This window comes from Etheostoma cragini, chromosome 5 (assembly GCF_013103735.1).
Source record: "Etheostoma cragini isolate CJK2018 chromosome 5, CSU_Ecrag_1.0, whole genome shotgun sequence".
NCBI lineage: Eukaryota > Metazoa > Chordata > Actinopteri > Perciformes > Percidae > Etheostoma > Etheostoma cragini.
This window is the reverse complement of record NC_048411.1, coordinates 14996672-15020464: the sequence shown is the minus strand read 5'-3', so window position 1 is coordinate 15020464 and position 23793 is coordinate 14996672. Positions and strand designations below refer to the sequence as shown.

Genomic DNA, 23793 nt, shown 5'->3' with positions numbered 1-23793 from the left:
TACTGTATAGTTGTATATTGACAGACTTAATGACGATGAGGGGTGTCATGTCAGCCTGTGGGATTTCAGAGTTATAGACATATGCCTGCACAAGACCCATTTACCAATTTCTTTATTGCAACAGATAATCTGATTATCTGGGACATCCCTGTTCTGTTTGTGCGTGTGCAAGGGCCTGTTTCCATGTACAGTATGTGTCTCTTCTTACATAATCTGGCAGCTGACGACCTTTGTAGTTTGAATCCACCACGTGCACGTTCCGCACGCACAGAAAGCAATAAATAACCAGTCACTGGTGGAGCTATTTATTATGCATTTGTGTTGGTGGTAAACAATTAGTGATAGAACATTGGACAGGTTACATACAACAAAATACAATATGGAGGTCATCCGGGTTGACCTGCAGGTTGAACCTGGAAATAGCTCTGCAATGCAAAGTAGCTGTACTAAAGGATTATTCTGGTTCTCGTTTTTAATTACCTCACCTTCACTCTCGGACTTTCAAATAGCTGCTTTTTATAGATAGGTCAAGATCGGACAGATTTACAGTGAAAGTCTTTTGGGGCTCATATTTCAGTAGTGTTATGCTAACAACATAAAGTTATACTGGCAAAAAAAATGGCAGTAAATTCTAGGTATGCAAAAAGAAATCATGTAACCATGCGAACAAAGAAACGTACACATAACATGACCTCAAACAGACTATTTCATGGGAATGATCCCTTGACAGAGTGCTAATGGGCCTGTGTGTGTGTGTGTGAGGTGATGTAATGTTTTGGTGGTGTAGTGTTATGTTATGTCCTTGGGAGTATAAGCTTTTCAGAGATTACATTAGTGAAAGTAAAGTTGGACTATGGAACCTGTGTCTACACTGTAAACATATTCCTTTGTAGACAGTCATTTGATTTAGTGCTGTGTGTGCATGTTTGGATGTATATTAAGTTGTTGTAAAATATCTTTTCAAGGATGATTTCCTTTTTTGAAAATTTTCACTTGAAAAAACACTTTAAAACTGTTGAAATGTTATTCAAAACAGGTGGAACCTTACTTTGTTGGCCTTTGTATGTCATTTGTACAATGTCTTTTGCAAATTATATAAGCATATTTGCATTATTTAATTTTAAAGTTACATAGATTAAAAAGCGCATATAGATAGATAGATAGATAGATAGATAGAGATAGATATAGATAAAAAAACATATATATATATATATATATATATATATATATTTTGTTTTTAAGTGTAGATTTTGTTTACTCAATAAATAGGGCTGAAAATAGGGCTGGTGTGTGATACGGCTCTCAAGGTATGGTTTAGTATCTCACATCTGTTGGTGTATAGTGCATGTCTGACAAATGTCAAAAACAAGATTAGACATTTCCTTATCTGCAGCCTGTCACTGATGGTTAATGTAGCACAAAAGTTAAACAAGCGATGCTAATGCAAAATAAGACTGGTCTTGTGCCACTTTGGTCAAAAGCCTTGTGTTTTGTTATTTTAAGAAGTAGATCATTTAGCAATTATAGATTCTTGCACTGTCAGCATTGTGCTGGTACAAAATGTTCAGTCTCACCGACACAGAGCTAGATTTAACATTACCTAGAAACAGACACACATGCAAAAACATGCCACAAGAGTATCAGAACCAGAGATCAGCTGTAAGTACTGCTGAGGAAATTAAGTGTGTGTGTGTGTGTGTGTGTGTGTGTTTTTGTGTATCTATTCTTAGCTTTCTCTTGCCTTGGAGGGCTTAGGGATATTTACGTAAGAGAGAGACAGAGAATGAGAGCGATGGGCCACACAGATCACCACCCCAAAGGCCCAAATACACACACACACACACACACACACACACACACACACACACACACACACACACACACACACACACACACACACACACACACACACACACACACACACACACACACACACACACACGTCTAGTGATCCCAGCTCTCTCGATGGCACTGTCCATGCTCCCACAATGCCTTGGGGCAGCTGAACAAGCTTCTTCCATACACATATGACACGTTTTAACATATACTGACAAGATGATCAGTGACTCAGTACTACCCATTTTTCCTTTTTCTGTCCCCTTAACACCATCAAAGACCACTTGTCTTCTCTCTGCTGTAATCTCTTGCTCATGACACCAAAAATCATCTCTCTTCTGCTATCTTTTTCCTATTTTATCTACGATTTATGTAAGGTTGTAAGCACAAGAAATAAATACTTTCTACCCCTTCTCTCCCTGTAGGTCAGACGTAGTGGTGCTTTGCTTCTCTCTGGCTAATCCCAATTCCCTGCGCCATGTACGCACCGTGTGGTTTCCGGAGATCAAGCACTTTTGTCCCCGGACACCCATCATTCTGGTTGGCTGCCAGCTGGATCTGCGCTATGCCGACCTGGATGCAGTTAACCGCGCACGTCGACCCCTTGCCAAGTGAGACACCTTTTTTTACCAGGCATCAGCAGACAGATGGAACATGTGCCATGCTGGCTTTTAGTGACGGTTGCATGTGGGTTGCTCTGGTTAATCAAGCAGTGTAACTGTAACTGAGTCACTGCAAACAAGACCAAACTCAACGAGATTGACAATTGTACTATGTTCATTGAATAATGTTGTGACGAAAAGTGTTTTCAGTCATGTTTTGGCTGCCATATTGTTTATTTAATTCATTACCTGTAATCCCAGTTGTCCCATAATATAAATGAAGTATAGGTACATGTTGTTAAAATTTCCATTGAGATGTAAACATCACAGTTTTGCTTTGTGTAAATTTCTGGTATTGTGTCCAACTTCCTACTTACTTAACATCATTATCTCTCCCTGTCCTGCAGACCCATCAAACCAACCGATATCCTTCCACCAGAGAGAGGCCATGAGGTTGCAAAGGAACTTGGGATTCCCTACTATGAGACCAGCATTGTTGCTCAGTTTGGAGTCAAAGATGTTTTTGACAATGCCATCCGAGCCGCCCTGATCTCCCGTCGTCACCTGCAGTTCTGGAAGTCTCACCTGAAAAAGGTCCAGAGGCCACTTCTCCAGGCGCCCTTCCTGCCTCCTCGCCCACCTCGCCCCATAGTGGGCATCCCAGACCCCCCTGCCACAGAGGGCGAGGGCCCTGATTCTCTTTTCTGCCAGCCACTCTGTACAGATGTTCTTTTCCTTCTGCAGGGTGGTGGCACTCGCGTCTTTGCACACAAAGTATATCTGGCCACTTCCTGCTCCAAGTTCTATGACCTCTTCACCCTTGATCTTGGTGGATCATGCATGGGGCAACGGGGGGAGGAACAAGAGAGCAAAGAAAACTTTGAGAGTGGGGAGGAAGATGAGCAGAGCAGGCGAGGAGCCAAAGAGCAAGCTGGGCGCACTAAGAGCCTGGACATTGATAAAGATGGGGTTGATGGCGGAGTGCGGGGCCTGAATCGACCCCAGTTGCTCCAGCAGGGCTCTTTGAGGACTTCCCAGAGTGATAATGCACTCCCTTCTCGATCCCACTACTCCCTGGGAGCACTAGGCACTGGTCGAGCACTGTCAGGATGGGGAAGGGGGTTTCTGAGTGTGTGTCTGGAGCATGTTGATGACCCCATGACTGGACGACCACGACTCATGACAGTGGTAGCCATGGATGCGCTCATCCAGGAAGAACCATTTAAGGTGCGGGACAAGATTATTTAAAATATTCATCCAGTATTGAAGAAAAGAACATGCATCTGTTGAGGTTTTTGATTATGATTAGAAATGTTATGCATCATTACTGCAGGCTACAAGAGCTTTTTTTGTTGCCGCTTTCATCGTTGTTCAAGAGATGTAAATTTGACTTGTCAATTTGTTGTGGTTTCAGGCGGTGCTTCAGTACCTGTACACGGGCAGTCTGGACGAGGGCCGAGGGGATCTGATGCAGGTGGCCACACTCGCAGAGCTACTTGAGGTGTTTGACTTGCGGATGATGGTGGCCAATGTTCTCAACAGAGAGAGCTTCATGAACCAGGAGATCACCAAGGCTTTCCACGTCCGCAGAGCCAACCGCATCAAGGAGTGTCTCAATAAAGGGACCTATGCTGGTAAACTACTGTGCCAACCATTCAGCGCCAGAATACTTTCAATCAGTGTCATTATAGATTTTTTCCCATGTAAACATCAGTATGTGTTTCTCTGTACAGTAGGTGTGTGTGTGCGTGCGTGCGTGCATGAGTGAGTGAGTGGAGGATTATGATAAGCTAATGAGGAGAATGTATAGAGAAAGGCTAATGTCCAGCATTCTCTTTCAGTCTTTGGAAATGTACACTTGGTGCACATTTCATCATGTATTTGCCATTGAATATTTGCTTCAAAATACGTGTTTTGTATTAGAGCCCGACGATAAAGGACTTTTAAGGCAGATACCGATACAAATATTTGGTTATTTAAAAATCTGATTGTCAGATATATCAGCCGATTATATATTAAAAAAAAAAAACAGAAACGCGTAACAAAACATAAACAGATTTCCCTAACATTAGTTATTTGTAGTTATTTATGAGTCCTCACTAAAATAATATAATATAATCATCACAAGACATTTCCTGAAAGATTTGTGAGGACTGGACCATGAATATGTGATTTATAGTAAAATGTGTGTAATGCCACTCACCTGTCTTGCGCTTGTAGCGCCCCCTAGTAGCGTATGTATGTAAAACTGTCTGGGGCACATATCTCAACATACCCTGTGAGTTTTGTGAAGATTGGCCTTACGGTTGCTTATTTATGTCCAGAGCCACGGACCTTTCAAAGTTCATTGGTCAATAACTTGATAAGTAATTGGGATATGGACATGCTTTATACAACTTGTGATCAGCTTGATCCATTCATGCTATAGTGTAGGGGGAGATCTCAAAAATGTGTTTTTCAAAAAATGTAAAATGGCGGAATCATTTTCTAGGCTGACCTTAATGATCCTTGAGGCCTTTTTGAGGAGCACAATAAGCTGCACCTGTGCGAGAAATTTCAAGTCAATCAAACTTACAGTGTCGGGGGCGTGGCCTTTAAAAGTTAGCATGTTTACGCCTTAATTACACCGCCACCATGTGGCCGATTGGGTTCATATGTTTCTAGCTCATTCCAGCCCCCGGGAATTTGAGCCGGCGCAGCAGACAACAAATAATAATAATAATAATTAAAACATTTATTATTATTATTATTTAGGCTTCGCAGTTTGAACCTTAATAGTCAGTGTTGCCAAGAGGGACTTTGCAAAGTATCCTCTGGTGGGCAAACTATGGAACACCAAACCTCATGACATGGTTGACCGTTTGTTTTTATTTTCCTTTTTAAATATTCATCAGAATCAGTTTTTTTTTAAATTGACCATTGTAAATGCCGAAATCAATAGTTTGGAAAATGCCTAAAATCGGCCGATCATATATTGGTCGGGCTCTATTTTGTATGTTGTGGTTTACCTGTTTTCTAAAGTCCTTTTCAAGTCATCAATTGTTTTAATGACTGTCATTTCAGTCTGCTGGGTTTTCTTGTGTTTTGCTCTTGTGTGCTTCCTGTGTCTTGTGTTTTTGTGGTGTTGTCTGTCCCCCTTAGATGTTATGTATGCATGTTGTTCGCAGCATTTGCAGCCAGAGCAAGACATCAGCTGTCTCTGATATTAGCCTGTCTCACATTCACTTCTTTCTATCCTTTCTCTCCTGTCTAATGATTATAACAATAAGATTCTTCCTTTTTTAAATGTTCGTATTGAAAAATTAAGCTATTGGAATAATTCTGCTTTATTCTAGTTATTATTCAGTGATTGAATTAAAAATAAATTAAGTCCTTTGCTTTCTGATGTAATTACAACATTATTACACTAGTTGCTGTGTTCCTGATCAACACTTTCTTCGCCAAAGCTTTAATCGTGAGTCTACACAGAATTTCCTCCTTGACCATATTAGCCTGCATCTGCTCTCCTTCACTTACTCTGTGTCAAAAGCTGTTCTGTCCTTCTGTCAATTTATCTCTCTGTCTGTCTACATGTGTCTACGTCTCTGTGTGGTTCTGTGTGGTTCTGTCTGTCTGGTATGTGCGTGTGTGTGTGCGTCCGTGTGTGTGTGTGTTTGTGTGTGTCTGCCTTGTCTGTCTTTCCCCCTCTGTAGCCTGGGCATCTGTTGCACACCACGAGATGAATGCTCTTTTCCCACCCCGGTTTTAGATGTGGTGTTCCGACTGGACGATGGCTGCCTCCCGGCCCACAAGCCCCTGCTCATCTCCAGCTGCAACTGGATGGCCGCCATGTTCCGTGGCTCTTTCATGGAAAGCTACATTGAGGAGGTGAGTTCAGACATTCAGGATGGAGTTACCTTTAAGTTTTGAGCAGGGATTTGGTTTCTGTGTGCTGAATACTTGGAGGGCAACCTTATCACACACTTGTACCTTACAACAGCAGTCACATCTGATAAAAGAAGAGAGGAAGCAAAGGTGAATGGGTTGCTTTGATAATGTTGAGGAGAATTACCTTTATGACATTGCACAACCTGCACATGTGTGCTTCTAGTATGTGACATTGTTGTAGTTTGGAATTTTCAATTAGTTTTTTTTTTTAATTTTAGTTTTGACTTTTCCTTCTCATATGATTAGTGTGTTTGCTTGATTAAGTTTGGTTTCAGAAAGGTTTAGTTTTAGTTTTTATATATTTAGTTTAACAGTAGTTTGTTTTGTCCAGCCCAGGTATAATGTCTCAGAAGTAGCTACACGTACTGTACTGTATATGGCTGGGTAATGGCCTTACTGTCTTATTTTAATTTGTGGTGGGAATTTGTGGATTGGTTTGGACACGGAACTTCAACAAAGTCCAAATTTAAACCAATTTAAAAAATTTACAAACCATACACTCTATGAGGTATAGGGATGAGGAAGGGTTGACGTGATGAAGTTGTGTGGGATTGACACTGGGTTGACATTTGTAGTTTGTACATATTAGCATTGCGATAGGTGTTTGAGTTGTTGTATATATAATTCAATTGTTTGAGTCATGGAGAAAGGTTGGACTGTATGTAAGTGTATACCTTTTGGCTACGCCTTTTCTGACGTGATATTTATTTGTTGTTTACTTGTGTTGTTCATAAGAAATTGCCTTTTTATTTATTTATGCAGTATATTAGTTTTATAACAGGGCAATGTCAGGTTTGTATTAATTTTTTTATTTTAAAAGTAGTTAGTTGTAGTTTAGTAAAATAACCCTGGTATATGAAGGTTTACAACTCAGGATGTCTTTTATCAGATTGACCTACAAACCGTGGTTTCACCTGCAAATGTAGTCTCTGCAATACCACAAACCCTGGAAGCCTTGCACACATAAGCACATATAGAATTTCTTACATGAAAGGGTACACACACATACACACACACACACACACACACACACACACACACACACACACACACACACACGTCTAGTGAGCCCTTCTCTTGCCTTGGAGGGCTTAGAGATATTTACATGAGAGAGAGAGAGAGATAGAAAAAGAGAAAGAGCGATGGGCCACACAGATCTCCATCCCAGAGGCCAAGATACACACACACACACACACAGCCTGTGATAGCAGAATTCCAATGTTTCACCAGCCTGTCTCAGAACTCAAATTAAGCCTTTTGAGGTTAGCAGCTTCCTCCAAGTGGTGGGTCAGGTTACTTTAGGTGTGCTCTCACCTGAGGTTCAGCTTCTGCTTGCTCCGTGCTTCTTCAGGGACAGTGCCTGTGCACTGGACCTGACCTTATCAAAAATAAAAGACAGGAAGTAAATGTCTTCATCTGTCTTTAAGTCAGGCTCCCAGGATGGTGTTGCAGAACCAGATCCCTTGGAGTATGGTTACTTTCAACGTAAGCAGGGTCACGTTGAGTAGGTGCAGGCCCTCAAAAGGATTGGAAGTAATCAGAGAGCGGGAGGAAATGACGTGTTTGCAGTTTAGGTGTGAAATTCAAGGTTATAGAAGGCATGCTGTAAAATAATTTTGTATTGTTTTTTGTATTTCTCTAGCCTGGATTTTATTCCAGAACACACAATGTGAGTGGGTTTGAAAAAAGCCTTTGCAGCTTTTGTGGACGGTGGTGAAAACAGGACATCAGCATCACTGAGGGGGCACAGTGTTTGCTGCTGATGGGCTGCCGGTGTCTATGGTTACACTAAATGGCTCATGTTAATGACCATTGTGGCATTGTTTATGGCGTGGAACCGGCACAGCAATAAAGCAGGTGTCTTGGAGACTAAGACTCAAAGACTGACTGCACAATGAAGCTGTCAGCACTTGAACACATGCACGTGATTTTGATTTTACATTTCAACGGCAAGCTGCAGTTACCAGATTATCTGCTGGCTCTGGAAGTTACTTCCTCCCTCCTAGGACAAGCGGAGATACAGCCCGTAAAGTATGGCACAGGTTACATTTCCAGAATTTCCATGCCATAGGCTGACTACAAATCATATTCACTTTCATGGATACATGCTAGTTGAGAGGCAGTGTGAGTTGAAGGGAGCAGAAATGCTTACTAAAACACTGGTCTTTCAATAGAAGCAGACGTTTTAGATAACTCGACACAGCAGATGGTCTACTTCTATTCACTTACTCTAAAAGAGAATCAATACTGGAGAAAGAAGAGTTAATGTTATGCGTTTTACAAAAAAAGAAGTGGAAATCTAGCAATGACAAAATGAGATCTGGTAAATCCGAGCCATTAATATTGTTCATTAACTTCCAGTGGATATAATGCACGTAAATGTTATAGTGATTATACTATTGGAAGGTTATCTGTTTTAGCCACCTATCTGAGTGAATGAGATGCAGCTGAAGGCTACATTTACATTGCTACGTTTTTGGTTTTTAAGTGGATTTTTGAGGCAAAAGCAATCCCCAAGCAAGTGTGTTTAGCTCCAGTAGAAGATCTAATCTGCATTTAAACTAACACACCCAAACCGCATGTCTCATCAACATTCTAGTATACTGGGCATGCACGTGCCTGGGTAAACAGAAGGAAGCATGTATGATCCACCCGTTGCCACGCTAACGTTAGTAGCTTTGTCTCAGAGAATGAAACGATATGACTAGGGATGTAACGGTATGAAAATTTAACCTCATGTTGTGGTGACCAAAATCTCCAGGGTTTTCGGTATTATCGCTGTATTGTTAAAAGGATCTTCAATGCCTTTAGCAGCAACTTTTTCCTGCACGTTCTGAAGACAGGATAACTAACTTCAATCAACTGTCCTTTGGCATTCTTATAACAACCAAAATATGCCCATGCTTCAGACTTAGTCCTCTTAGAGGGCTTATAAATGTCCTGAGCGCTGTCATTTCCTGCTTCCGCCATGAATCCAACTTCAAGAAACTCACATTGTAGGCTACGCAGTGCGCCTGCTTCAGGAGACTCTGTTGAAGCTGGGAAGGATTAAACACACGTTTTCCACACCGTGGTAATCCACCGGGATAACAATGATATTTTAAATGAAAACAGTAATTGTTATCGTCAACATTTTAACCGTGGTTTACTGTTACACCAATGATCGTTACATCCCGTTAAATCAGGCGGGGAAACGTTTCCGTCAGTGTTGGTGCCTCCAAAGGTCTACATGTAGAGACGGCAACACAACCCCGGAGATTTCAAACCAAAACGGGTCAGAAGTGATTTCAAATTTCTCCGGTTTAGGGGTTCTGAAACGCCAGAGCAGTATGAATGTGAGGTGCCAAGATAGCAAAAGATATTTGTTTATACAACAAAATGTAGCAATGTAAATGTAGTCTTAGTCTGTTTTATAAATCAAATCCCCCTCACATAGCACTCATTAATGTTAACAAATCAACTATCCACTTCATCCTAGTTTTACTCATTCACTCAGTTTTTATACAGGGGAACATTCTTATTTTATTCAAACTAAACAGCAATGTTGATTTCCACAAACTGAATCAAATTTAGGTTTGGGTTTTGGCTAATGTCTGGACACAACATGAACACTGACACAAATGGTTAATGGCTTATGTATATGAACATATTGTATCATCCTATTGTATTGCAACTGTTCTATTAGGTTGGGGAAGATCATTATATAAAAATTCATAGAACCTGTAACCTATAACTGTGAGAGTAGCATGTGATCAGCCAGTGCTGTTCTATTTCCATGCTCATGTCACACTTCCTTCTCAGTATTTTTGGGCTCACACATTTCAGTGTTCATGCTGCTGTCATGTGTGAGATCATTACTTTCTCAGTTTTGTACAGCAGCTTTATCGTTTGGGTTTCAAAACAGTTATCATAATTATTTCTTGCATTTTTGGCATATACTATTTTAGACACTTCGTACAATGAGCGTGTTTGTGAAAAACTATGGACAATAGATAAAAGATTTCCTCTTTTATATAGAGGTCAACACCCATGAGTCAAAAGGCAGGTTTACTGTCTGTGTAGGCTGTTATACAAACCTACCGCTGAGTGTGTCATGGTACACCCCTGGATTATGTTCTTGGTATGTGGTTTTGTGTTCACCGTGTAATGTGCATCCCAGTGGAGTATTACAATTTGTCTGCAAACCTCCTGTTTCGCTCAAGAAAAAAGTGGAGATGTAACAGGAATCCTGCATGAATCCCACCTTTCTAGCATTTAAGTTTCTTACTATTTCTTACTCTCTCTTAAATTTTGTACCTTATCTGGGGTGGGGGGTGTGTGACTCACTGCTTTTTCCTCGCCCACACATTACTTTTGAATTTGGACTGTAATGTATTTCTAGACTCATTACGTCTTACATTTTCAATTATTTTGAGGTGAGTTTTTTTAACAAGCTTTTTTTGGGACTGTTAATGTCATTGACACCCTTTTTATTTTTATTTTTTTTGTCATTAGATTTGATCAAATAAAACAAAGTTGCACTAAACTATTAATTGAGCTCTAGTACAACAGACTGAGGCGACAAAAGAACACCTGTCAGTACAGCTGATGCGTTTTTGATCCATAAATGTCCTGGGACTGTAAATATGTCCACTCGTTAATGCTTCCTGTCCCCAGCTGTGGCTTCAAGCTCTGGAGACCACCCTTGACTTGGTGTTGTGACTTTCTACTGGTAACGAGAGGTTGCGCCAAGCTGACATTCTCCTAATTGCCCATGGTAGTGGAGGTTGAAGAGCCTCTCAGTGGGGGCACTCAGGAGCTCCTGGAGGGGTCAGGTCATCTCTGTCATTGTCGTCCTTCCGTACTTCCTGGCTTAGACTGCATTACCTGCTGCTAAATTGCAGTTGGTCCGGTTTTTATGCATTTGTAAACACGTCAATAACTATCCAAAGTGGAATAGATAGCTTCACTTAAATACATGACCAGTGCCTTTAGCAGAATTTAGAGCCTACGGCTCTGGTAGTATTGATGATATGGCGACATCTAGAGGTCATTACAGGTGATTGTTCTTTTCTTTTTAATATAGTGGACTCTGGTTTGGCACTTTTTTGCCCAATATAAGACATTTCCCTATTTGTATATATGTTGTTTTACCATAATGTTAGACATGTCTGGAGTGGCCCAGTCATGTATCATAATCCCCTAAACATTTTGGTATGTCCTATGTTCATATATTATTTTATGTTTTAAAGCATCGTGTATGCATGTATGTGATGCACTGTCTTAGGAGAACGTTGATAGTCAGTCTTATTTGGGAAAAGGACCTGATAGCAGGGCTGCCTGTGTGTGCTTTGAGGTCTTTTGCGCCCGCCATGTTGCTCACATCACAAGCCCTCAGACAGCACTTTCATCTGAGCCTAGATCAAAGAGAATGGGACCAGAGCAGCATGTCCTCTCTATACTATAATATTTTGTATATTTGTATACTTTTAATTTGATGTTCATGAACGTTATTGTCTATATTTATGTCCGTTAATCTTCTTCATTGACTTTAAGCCCTTCATTACATATGTTTTTTTTGTTTCCTCTTGATCTGGTCATGTTCCAGGTATCCATTCCTGACACAAGTGCAGCCTGTATGCGTGGGACGTTGGAGTTCCTGTACTGTGGAATGCTGACACCCGGTCCTGGTCTGGATCCCATGGAACTAATTATTCTCGCCAACCGTCTGTGTTTGCCACGCCTTGTCGCCCTCACAGGTAAAGACACTCTCTGCAGTGTTGCGAAGAGAACTATCTATCAACGTGAATGTCTTATTATGACTTCCGTGGCACAATATGGTTTCGATAGAGCTACATCTGCCTTGACAAACTGCCTTTTATCTATGACTCAACAGATTGCAGGGGCAGTGAGATGTGTTCAGTGCACTGCAAACTGGCAGACACACTAAGAATGCGTGACTGGGAGATAAGAATTTGGCCCGCATTTAAACAGTAATATTGACATGTGTATGTAAATTTTGTGCCTTTTCAGAACAGCACGCTGTGGACGAGCTTCTCCAGTTGGCAGCGAAAGGAGGTGACATTGATGGACAAGTGTTGGCTTACCTCGAGCTTGCACAGGTCTGTCTTTGCAAAACTGTCATTTAAATAATGGATTTATAATTGTTAATATTAAATTCTAGGTTGTGTTAAAACAAATTATGAATAGTAATTTACCTTAGATTTATTTATTGATCCTAATCTTGTCAAATGTAGTCTCTTATCTCACCTTTTAAGTCTTACAGGCCTCTATTGTCAAAGCTGTAATGACGCATATATCCTTTGTTTTCCCTTTTGCAGTTCCACAATGCCAAGCAACTATCAGCTTGGTGTCTCCATCACATCTGCACTAATTATAATAGCATCTGCCGCAAGTTTCCCAAAGACATGAAGGCCATGTCTCCAGGTACAGCCAGCTCGCCTCTCTCTGCCCTGATAATCTGCCTCTCCCAAACCCCTTTCACACATTCAGCTACCCCCTCAGTAAAACTCCTGCTATATTTGCTTTGCAATAATAGGTTGAACAAAAGTAAGTTTTCTGGGTTAAGCACACCGCTAAGGACTTATAGCATGCTGTGACTTGTCCATAGCGTTTGGCTGGAGCGGGAGAGATGATTTTCTTTGGTCTGGAACAACACTGATGCAAGGGAGCTAAAAAATAAAAATAGCACAAGGAGAAACCTATGAGCCTCTTTTGAGCTGTTTTTGTAAAAAAAAAAAAAAAATTGTCTTGGATCAAGTACATTATAGGGAACATGCAGTACGTCCTCACGTTTCAATAAAGATGTAAATATAATACATTTACACACATTTTATACATAGTAGGTTGTAATGTGACCATATTAGCAAAAGTATGTATGTAACATATATGTATGTATGACCATATGTTAATATTCTACAATCCCTCACTGTGCAATAATATTGGTCATTGTTGATTCTTCCCGTTTAACTTTGTCCCCCTCTCTGTAGAAAACCAGAGGCACTTTGAGAAGCAGCGCTGGCCTCCTGTCTGGTTCCTGAAGGAGGAGGACCGCTATCTGCGCTCTCAGAAGGAGCGCGAGCGCGAGGAGGAGATCTTGCGCAAGCAACACACCAAACGGGGCTGGTGTTTCTGGAGACACCCGTCCTCCTCTCCGCACATCTCCTAAAGGGTTTTCCACCACTGACTTCTTTACCCTGAACTGGGTCATTCTACCCACTAACTCCCATGTAACGCATATAGAGGAGGTCCCCTTTAAATCCTCTGTCAGTGGAGAAATGACTCTCAGTGCTATGCCAGTGCTATGCCTGAATGTCAGCACGTTTGGGGGAATGTATGTGCCTCTTTATAATTGTGGGTGACTTTATCAGTATATTCTGGTATGCTTGTTTTGACTTAGCTGAAGGGTATAAGTGTGGATGTGTGAGTGTATGTCTGCGGTTGACATGATTGAGTGATGCTTCCGAGTTGAGTGCTTCCCAGACACGCTAATCTATAAGGGTCTGCAGCGTCGCAGTGCAGCCCCTTGTCCCATCCACAAGAGCTCTGTCCCTCCACCAGCACTCACAGTGTCCAAGCCTTTGAGTGATTTGCCTGGGAGCAAGGGCTCTCTCTATTTCTCTCAGTCCACTTCCTTCACATTGACCTTAATGACTATTACACATTGACCACTGCAGCTCCTCCCGGGGAGCTTACCTCTGCCTTCACTTCTACGCAGACTGTTAGCTGGCGCACAGAGACCAGTGCAAAAGATCCACCATTCTAAAACCAGCACTGGATTCCCAGGAACTGACACTTAAAAATGTAATTATTTTTTTGCTTTTATTTGTCCTTTTTATGAATTTTTGTTGCGCCCTTCTAGGACACTCTTATCAGGGGAAGTGGCGCACACTACTCCCAGGAAGTGTTGCGAACTTTGATTGCCATTGCAACGATGGGGCTGTTAATCTAGAGCCCTGGTTAGGGTGTAAGGACAACCCTATAACCATTAGCACGTTGGGATGCTCCAGTCAGGAGGTTTGATCACAGCTATTAGCCTCCGGTCTAGTATTGTATTGGTTCTTGGTGTCCATCGTTCCTGTGCATCCCACCCAGTCCTCCTGCACATCATGCGTGCAAAAAAAAAGCAAAACAAACGTTCTCCTTGATGAGTTGGATTCACCAATCTGCACTTCATAGACTTTCAAAGTGACCAATCTATAGCAATGATGGGGATGAAGAGGAGTAGCCTTCCTTGATACCTTTGCCATTGAGGTATGATGGATGCAGTATTAAACAAATGGTTTTTTGACGTCCATGATCACTTGGTTGCATTGAAGCACCTCAGCCAGCCTGCCTTTACACCCCTACACCACTAGGGGCAGCACTGCTCAGGGCCCCAGCACTAACCTTCACACTAACAGGAGTTTTTGTGCCTGTGATTGCTTCACTATAGTTTCAATCATTAAATCAGTATAACTGCAGTCCTTGCAGTGTTAGGAGATAGATAAAGAACAGTGTTGTGATGAGTAAAATGGACTGTACTCAACAATTGAATTTTCACCTAATTGTGAATACCAAAGCTGTGATTCTTTTGATCTCTTTCTTCCTCACTTACTTTATCTCTACTTCCCTGCTTCCTTTATTTTCTAAAGCGGATGGAGGAGAAAAGAGAAAGTGGCTTGTGGGAGAAGGAAGCAGTATGATGTAATATTTGAATCCCTCCTGGTGGTGGTGTTTTCAGTCCGTTGTGTCAGGAGAAAAGTGTCACTGCCTTCAATTCCTCTGGCTGGAATTGAAAATGGTGCTTACGACACAATAAGACAGTGTCCACATGAACACAGACACATGGGACTTTATGTTCACAGTTTAAGCGTCTGTCTAGTTGTTTAGTATTTGCCTACAATGAACGTGCAGAATAGTAATAATGGTATTAAAATGTGACACTTTTCTTAAACCTTAGATTTTCTTCGCCATATGCTTACAGTCTGTAAGTATATAGTCATAATAGGTCACTCATTTTAGAATGTGTAGATTTCAGATTTAGCTTACGGTGGTTAGAACTTTGTGATGTCTTTTAACTGCTTTTGAATTCAAAAACAGTGTGGTCTGTTATGCTTCCTTGTTAACCAGGAAAATACTATTACTTTAGATTGAATTTGCAATTATGAGTGTTGTCTCAACGGATTTGATATACAAGCTATAAGAGTGCAAATCTGAATTTCTTGTTAAGGGTGCTAATTTCTTTGGGCTTTAGCACTGAATGTGAAAACAAGACATTGTGGTGATAAGTTTTGTATTAGCACGTTGTTCTATTTGTGGGTTTGCGCCCCTCAGCTTTACCCGAGTAACTGTACGAGATAGCTTGTGTGAGACACGTGGTGCGTTCTGCCACTCTCCATGGGAGGTGTGTTAAAGTCACGCTCATCTACCCAAATATAAGTCAGAGACCCAAGTGGCAATTGAGGAGATTCCTCTCTGAAAAGAGTGAAGGTGGATTAAAAGTGAACTCCATTTCAGTCAGCATTACATGCGACCGACATCATTTGGAATACCACCACGGATTTTTCAAAGTCATCCCAGTGCTTTGCTCTGGGAAGTTAAAAATGAAACCCAAAGAGGTGAAAGTTGGGGGACAGTTTTTTTATGGACTTCCATGGCCTCCTTTTAGTTTCCCATAGAATGGATGGCTAATAGATTTGTCTTATAGATAGTTGGAATGACCCAATAAGCTTCTTATCTTAGTCTGTGTGCCTTATAGTTCGACAAAACTAAAAGCTAGTTTGAGATTTTAGCAAACCTGCAGACAGGTTCTGCAGTGGTTGACCTGATGGATAGAGTAGACAATCTCCATGATAGTTTTAGAACTGTAAAACAGATTATGGTGTTGCTGGTTATGCATTCTCAGCCATTAACCTTCTTGAGGTTTTTTTCCTGAGCAAACTGGAGCCATGCCAGTGAAGAATTGTTAGCCCTGCTGCTTGTTTTTATGGACGGACAAATGGCCTTAAATAATACTCTTTGTAGACTGTAGTACAGTAGGTTGGTCTAATCATATAGCCTTGTGTAGTACGTTTTCTACAGTGGTAATTATTTGGATGTGAAAGGAATTGAGCCTTGGTTCAAAAATCTCCACTGACCAGGTGATTGAGAAGTAGCAATTAAATTGACTAACAGGTTGATTCCTGTAATTTAACTTCAAAACCACTGACTTTGGGAAAGCAAAGCTTTTTTAATGAGCACTGGCTGGCCTGTGTGCTGGGAGAGTGCAACCGCTTTGATGAAATGTGGTAAAGTTGCATGGTGGCCTAACTCTGTCAGTATAATGACACTTGGTGTTGGAATGTACTTTCTTCTTTTTTGTTTATGACTATACCTTTCTGTGCTTAGCATGAATTGTTCCTTATGTAACTTCTTCTTTTTTTTTTTAAACCCGATGATTGTAGCCTGATATTTCCACTTAGGTCTTTCAAAATTTTCCACAACTCAATAACATGAATAAAATGACTTGTCCAGCCTAGTTAGCACTGAAGCCCACACTATGCGGCTTAATCCACAACTCAGTATGCTATACAAACTCGGCACAGCTCAAGGTAGCATCACTAATTATACAACTTTAAATAATATCCTGGGATTTTTGCTTGAAAAAGTAATGCAGATGATCTGTTGCAGCTGCGCTGCTGTCCCCTTTATTTTGTTATGTATTTACTATAATCAATCAAGCTTATTCTTGGGATTTTTTAGATATTGGGAACAGGGCTTAAAACTGAAAATCAGAAAATCCAAAAGCAAAATTGTAATTGAAATCAACTATTGTAATGCACATAATGTAAGAATGTTCTAAATGGCTGGAAGCCAGGTATAAGGTTTGGGCTTTAGGCTGTATGGAAGGACATTTTGAGCATTTGGTGTTTCTGGGTTTACACAGAGGCTTCTGAATATCCAGTAATGTGTTCAGTGTTTCTTAACCTTTGGTCGTGTTCCTGTCTGGGGTCATTTGGTATGCATATGGGGTGGTGGGAAGGAAAACTAAAATAATATGTATTACATTAAGTACTGTAGGTTTTAAATATAATCGCTACATATTTGGATATTTTAACCTTCAGTTCAGGAGAACTTGAGTATTCTCTTATTATTGGTGTAAATCATGGGCCAGAAAAGGTTGAGAAACCCTGATATACAGAGAGGGAGAGATAGAGATGCCAAATTTTGAACCCTGTTAGCTTTATTTTTCCTCAATATTGGCTCCATGCTGACCCCAACAGGCCAAAGTCCCGTTCTGATGTAGGATGTAGGGTTGTGTTATTCATCTGGATTGTCTTGTTCTATAGTATCACATCCTTTTCACTGTCACATTCTCCTCATTTATTTGAGGTGGAGCTTTTCTTTCTTCTTAGCAGGCATGTACTTCCTTTTGAAATTTGAGGCCTAGTGACTGAGAGAACACACTGTTTTTAGTCATTGGTGTCTCCTTTCCTGTGCCTTTTAGTGAAATCTCACTCTTTTGGCTCTGTACAGGCTGCAATGCACCTGCAGCCTTCTGGGTTTTTAAAAAAGTTAATTAAGCCAAGACAATACACAAGTGAGCACAGACATAAAAGTAGGCAGCTTTCTTTAATGTACAGTATCTCAGCATAGTTAATGGCTATTTGGGTCATAGTGATAACTTCCAATGATAACACAAATATTCAGTATGTAATATCATCTATGCTAAAGCTACGCAACTTAAATTATGAAATGACCAAGAAACCCAGCAAACCAGCAGTTTTAAAATGTTTTTGCACTTTCAGGTGCCTGCACTTTCTATTATGTAGCCTAATACAACGTTTTTGATACGTATGCTAAGTCTTTATATTTACCAGTTTTCTTGATCAAAACTAAAGTATCTTATCACTTTTCCAGTTTCTCGTGATCTGTTTTTCAAATTCAATAGTATACCCTATTGCTTCCACTATTTAGCTGCAATGGACTATGTTGCAATCATGCCGGAAGTCAGTGTATTCAAAGTTGGGGGAGCAACATCTGGTGACTACTGGTTGGATTAAAGGCAGATATTAGCTGTGACAACTATATATATTATGCTTTATTGAAGATAGTTGTTATCCAAAGCACAGTGTGGAAAATTTGAGTCACACCTTGAATAACCTTTCACCTTAGAATTCTCACGCTGTTGTATCTATTTGCTAGGCTGGTGTATGCATAGGATTTTATGTGCAGAGAGGCCCGGGACAGGGAGAGTGTTCATATAGACAGACATGGTGTGATTAATCCCTGGTCTATACTGTAATTTTTAAGTGGATCGTATATACTGTATAGTATTGTTATGCACTTTTGTTTCCTTTGACTCATATGAGTTTTATTAACATTTACTGCTCATGGTATCGTGTGTATTACAATAAAAAAGGCAAAAGAAAGAGCACATCACACTCAACTATTAAGGGCTTTCAAGAAAATACACAACAATCAGAATGTTTTGCTGCTGTTGCAAAAACTGTTTTGAAACTAAAGTTTGTAATATTTTTGAACCACTGTGATTTGTACAAAAAAGTTTTTTCCTTTTTTTGCCATTTCAGTATTTTGATGTTTGACATGGATTTTATTAAAACTGTTAATCTTTTGAACTTGTCTCACAGGTGTGTTATTGTGTGTTTTTCTGTAAAATTCACACTTAAACAACATTTTCCAGATGCATTTACAACCAAGAGACGGTCATCTTAAATTTAAATATAATCTCCATATCCATCTAACAATGGATTTTTTCCACAAGGTTACCATATTTTCCAAGATGGGAGAAGAATGTGGCCTGGTTTATTGGCATTTCTTTAAACCCATCCCAATTGTAATGGGCGGCACTAAGCTCTGCACGGAGCCACTGCAAAATAGTTGTGCGAGAAAAAACTCAGATAAGACAGATAGTCTAGCTAGCTGTCTAGATTTATCATGCACATGTCTGAGGAGCAGTTAACCATAGTCCTCATAAATCCACCAGTTTAAAATTTCAACACAAAGAAAGCGGAAAAAACGGAAATTGGCAAAAATACACGCATTCGCCCGAATTTCATGCAGCACCGGAGCAATCCCGGAAGTCAAGGAAATAGACTACCATGTTATAGACAGGTCAACATAGTTCAATTTTAATAGTTGCTTCCTGAGTTTGTCTCTCTCAACCCTGTGTCTCACACAGTGCATGCAAACTTACACACACTGCAAGTTTGATGCAGCTATGCCACCTAGTGGTTAGAAAAAACACAACTGTGCAACCTTACTGTGAGATACTCACATGGATTAGGTTGAACACCTGGGTTTTCCAGCAGGCTCTCAGTGCAAAGTGGGGGATTCTTTGTATGATTCACAAGACCCAGAGTTATGTTGGTGACCTAGGACATGCCAAGGATCATGGGCATCTACTGTTTCAAGGCCGAGACTGAGCTGCAGTCAGGAGTTATCAGCATTACCTCATGTTGAGCAGCCTTCTGGAATATGCATGCACATCATTGTCCTTTATTGGTCTTGATTGGAATTCCAATTAAATAAAAATGAACACCTCAAACACCCATACAGATTTGTCTAAACACATCAGCCTCTCTCTCATTATGAATGTTTTATTTGTTCACTTTCAATATTAAAAGCTTCTTTGTCTTCCAAATCACCAGGCAGTTGCTCTCTTTTATATTCCTTTGACATTATTTTGAAACCTTGGATGATAGAAAGACTGAATCAAATCTGAGAGCAGAATCTAATCCAGCGACTCCCTGAGCACATGAATCATCAACATCTAATGCTGGTAGCTGTGACTTTTAATAGAGCATGCTGGTAAAGGATCCCAGAAAGCCACAGAAACATGGCGTTGAGGGGAGTGGGTCGAGTGTTGCCATGGTGATGTTTAGTGAAGTGGCTGATGATGAGTAACTTTAGAAGAGTGACAAGGGAAGGTGGTGGTTGCGGTAGTGGAACATGTGTGTTCATGTGCCATTTTGACATGTGTATGTGTGTGTGTGTGTGTGTGTGTGTGTGTGCGTGTGTGTTACAACCAGAGTCTTCTAGGAAGATACAAATACAAAGCTGCCTGCCATGAAACTTTAAACAACCAATGACGTACCTCATATTCTCTAGTAAATGGAAAAAAATTTACTAGCGGGCTTTTGGCAGCAGAGACCTCAGCATCATCTATGGTCACGAGCATCAGTTTGAACACTGATTACAGACCTTTATGCTGCATCAGCTGTTTGATCCGTAGGCTGTGTTTGAGTTTCCCACCAACCTCGCCGCTGCTCTCGCACCGCAGCCTCGTAGAACACAACTTGAGAGTCACAGACACGCGCTGACATCATCACATCTGGCTCTCATTTTCCAGCAGGGTTCCCTCGGGAGCAGATAAGAAGTTCTGAATTTGAGAGCAACAGACAAAACACTGTTTTACAGTTGAGAATAGCATAATGGGAATGTATTTGTAATTGGAATGTATTATTGTTAATGCCATTACATAAGATGGAATAATCAGATCGATGAATCTTTGCTGATGCTTGAGGCCTTGAAGAATATGATGGAGGGGTGGGCAGAGGCTTTAAATCTCTGAGAGGATGTATGATTGCAACAAACTTTGGACAGCCCTATTTAATGTTCAGAGTCTAAGCTGATCAGGGGCAAGGTCATTTTTCAAAAGCTTCAAGGATAACCCCCCGCAAACACACACACACACACACACACACACACACACACACACACACACACACACACACAAACACGCACACACATCTACACCTCTAATTTAGGGCCTTTCAGAGCAAAGTTTATGAATACTTTATCATGCTGACACCACGGTCTAATTTCAGGCCTGTTTTGTATGGGAGAGGAGACATGGAGCTCCCTTTTTAACAGAGATTTGTGGTCTATTTTTGTTTTCTCATAACCATGCTGTTTGTTTATGCTTGTCATAGTTTACTGAAGGAAGGCAACCTAGAAACCTTGAGGAAGTCAAAGTCTTAGGTTTATTCAGTTTCAATAAGTAAATGTGAGACAAAGTGAAGTGAGACTGTGCTTTAAAATTGCACACAGCTGACGCATGCACACACTCTCCCACACTCGCGTACACACTGAGGCTCAATGGAAAGATATCTCGAGGTTGTTGTGGAGGCCATTTGGGAGCAATGACCTTACCCGGTGAGAAGACACTCAGATTCACAGAGAATGTGTGTCTCTCATTCTTTCTCTCTCTCTCTCTCTCTCTCTCTCTCTCTCTCACACACACACACACACACACACACACACACACACACACACACACACACACACACACACACACACACAGAAGCAAATGTTATGTTTGACTTTGATGTGCATGCGTGCACTCTGTCTTTCTCTTTCTATTCCAGTCAAGTGTTTTTTGTTTCCATTTTTGCCACATATCTCTGATGTTTCCTTCTCGTGTCACGCCTGTCTTTCACCTGAATTGACCTCAATTGTCTTTTACAGCTAAGTCATGGTGTTGTTGCCATCTGATTGTAAATAAATGTGTGTGCACAGAATCATATTACTAGTGACTAACTTCTACTATCATCGGCACTCTCCCACAACCACCTCATTTTCTACCTCCAGGAAAAGCAATAACATGACTCCTCCACTGAACATTCATTACCATGCAAGAGGAGTTCTTTGTATCTGGTGAAGTAAAAACACATGTATTGTCTCATATATTTCCACAGTTAGTCTAGTCAGGGATGTTTTTGTACGGTGGTATAACTTGTTGGTCCACACACAAGTGCCCACCAGTCCGCATGGACTTATAAGAGACCAAATTACTGGTAAATGTGGAGCATTTCTCAAGCAAGAAAGCAACTTCTCACATAATACCATCATACCACATTGCAGAAATGGAACCTCTGTCCCAAGCTTGTCAACTGTCAAACATGCCATAAAAAAGAGTTCCCTTTCTACTGTAAAACACAGCTCATTCACTTAGAAAAACAGGAAGAAAGGGCAATTTAAGTGTAGCCTTAAAATCATCATATAATGAGCAATAAAACATGAAATTGTTTTCTATAGATGATGTTGGTTTACACAAGGTACAGTGCTTGATGGCTTCCATGAATGGCTTCCTATCTAAAGCAAAGGTCTGACTTTAAAGAAATACAACTGGCAAAAATGGCACTGAAAAGGTTGGACACATTCCAGCAAGACAATGGGAAAAATGTCATAGAAAAAGGCTGTATTTATGACAACGTGAACAGAAGATTACAAACACTGCAACTGTTCAAACACAAGCAAATATGACAGCACGTTCTCACATGAAAGGAGTTAGGTAGATCCTGGCCTCTCACAACATGCAGAGAGGAGCAATGGAAAACATATTATTAGGGAAGTGTGGGGCAACAGGACACAGCTCAAGCTGTGACCCCTGAACTCAAACACATCTTTGACCTTTTTACTCCACCCAACAGGTCTGAGCACACTTAAACCTACCACGCAAGCCTCGCCACAGCAAAACAGAATTTTGACAAATTCATGGCTACAAGGAAGTGGCTTGTTTACACAATTATTTTGTCCATTCAGAGGAACATCGCATTTTTCATTTCATGCAATGACGACGACTATTAGACGGTAGAACAGTTGCATGTCCAACAAGCACTTAAATGAATTCTCTGAGAGATAAATGAATGAGGTCGGGATTTAAGAGTGCTCTGAAAGACTATGAGAGGATGTTGCTTGTGACTGGACCACTCAACGCTCTGTCACCCACACTCTGTTAGTTTAGACTATATCAGGAAGCCAGGAAGCTGAAAAAAAAGCCTGTGACAATTAGAGGAGTTTCAGTAAATGAGGAGAAAATCCCCATGTATACACACACACATATCCAACTCCCCACTGGACATGCAATCATTCCCACATTTAGACCCCATCTTCAACAACAGCTGCCACCGCACCCCTGCAGAGGAAATGCCAAAGTCCTCTGAAGTGGAGCATAACAGCACGGCAATTCACATCCACAGAGAAAGGGCAGGAGAGCCTCTAATAGCAGGAAGTTGTAAGAATAATAGCGGCGTGGAGATGTCTTGCCCCCTGTCCCTCTGGCATGCAAGCTTTGGCCCAAAAAAACATGGGTTCGAGTGCGCTGCATGCTTGCTTTACCTTCTGGGGTCCAAGCCATGTTTTCCCCCAACATTTGGGTCGCCTGGTTTCCTTGTGTATTAATACTTGTGTAACCTCAACCCTACGATGCACAATCAAGGCATGGACATCCTTTTTTTCAGGACAACCTGGGCTAAACGGAAATTGAATATCACACAGATAACAATGATGAACAAGATTTTAGCCTTCTGAAAATTGTTCTCCCATGTCTTGGCAGTCAGGGGAAACAAAAATAAACACTGTTAGTTACACAAACCAAAAAACTATTTAGATTTTTTTTACCAGCTAAGTCCATACGCTCTTATTCAGAAAGTTAGTTGTGTCA

General features: G+C 40.8%; 1 protein-coding gene across 7 annotated transcripts in view; it reads left to right on the top strand.

The window, feature by feature from the left end:
* Positions 1 to 17913, top strand: part of rhobtb4 (Rho related BTB domain containing 4) — a 45160-nt gene extending 27247 nt beyond the window's left edge. For all 7 annotated transcript variants that reach the window (XM_034872518.1, XM_034872515.1, XM_034872519.1 and 4 more), the window contains 8 exons: positions 2262 to 2447; positions 2846 to 3665; positions 3853 to 4072; positions 6187 to 6305; positions 11953 to 12103; positions 12378 to 12466; positions 12686 to 12791; positions 13355 to 17913. In XM_034872518.1, the coding sequence (XP_034728409.1) occupies positions 2262 to 2447; positions 2846 to 3665; positions 3853 to 4072; positions 6187 to 6305; positions 11953 to 12103; positions 12378 to 12466; positions 12686 to 12791; positions 13355 to 13533 (1870 nt within the window). In that variant the 3' untranslated portion in view covers positions 13534 to 17913. The remainder of the gene's footprint in view (positions 1 to 2261; positions 2448 to 2845; positions 3666 to 3852; positions 4073 to 6186; positions 6306 to 11952; positions 12104 to 12377; positions 12467 to 12685; positions 12792 to 13354) is intronic.
* Positions 17914 to 23793: the final 5880 nt, after the last annotated feature.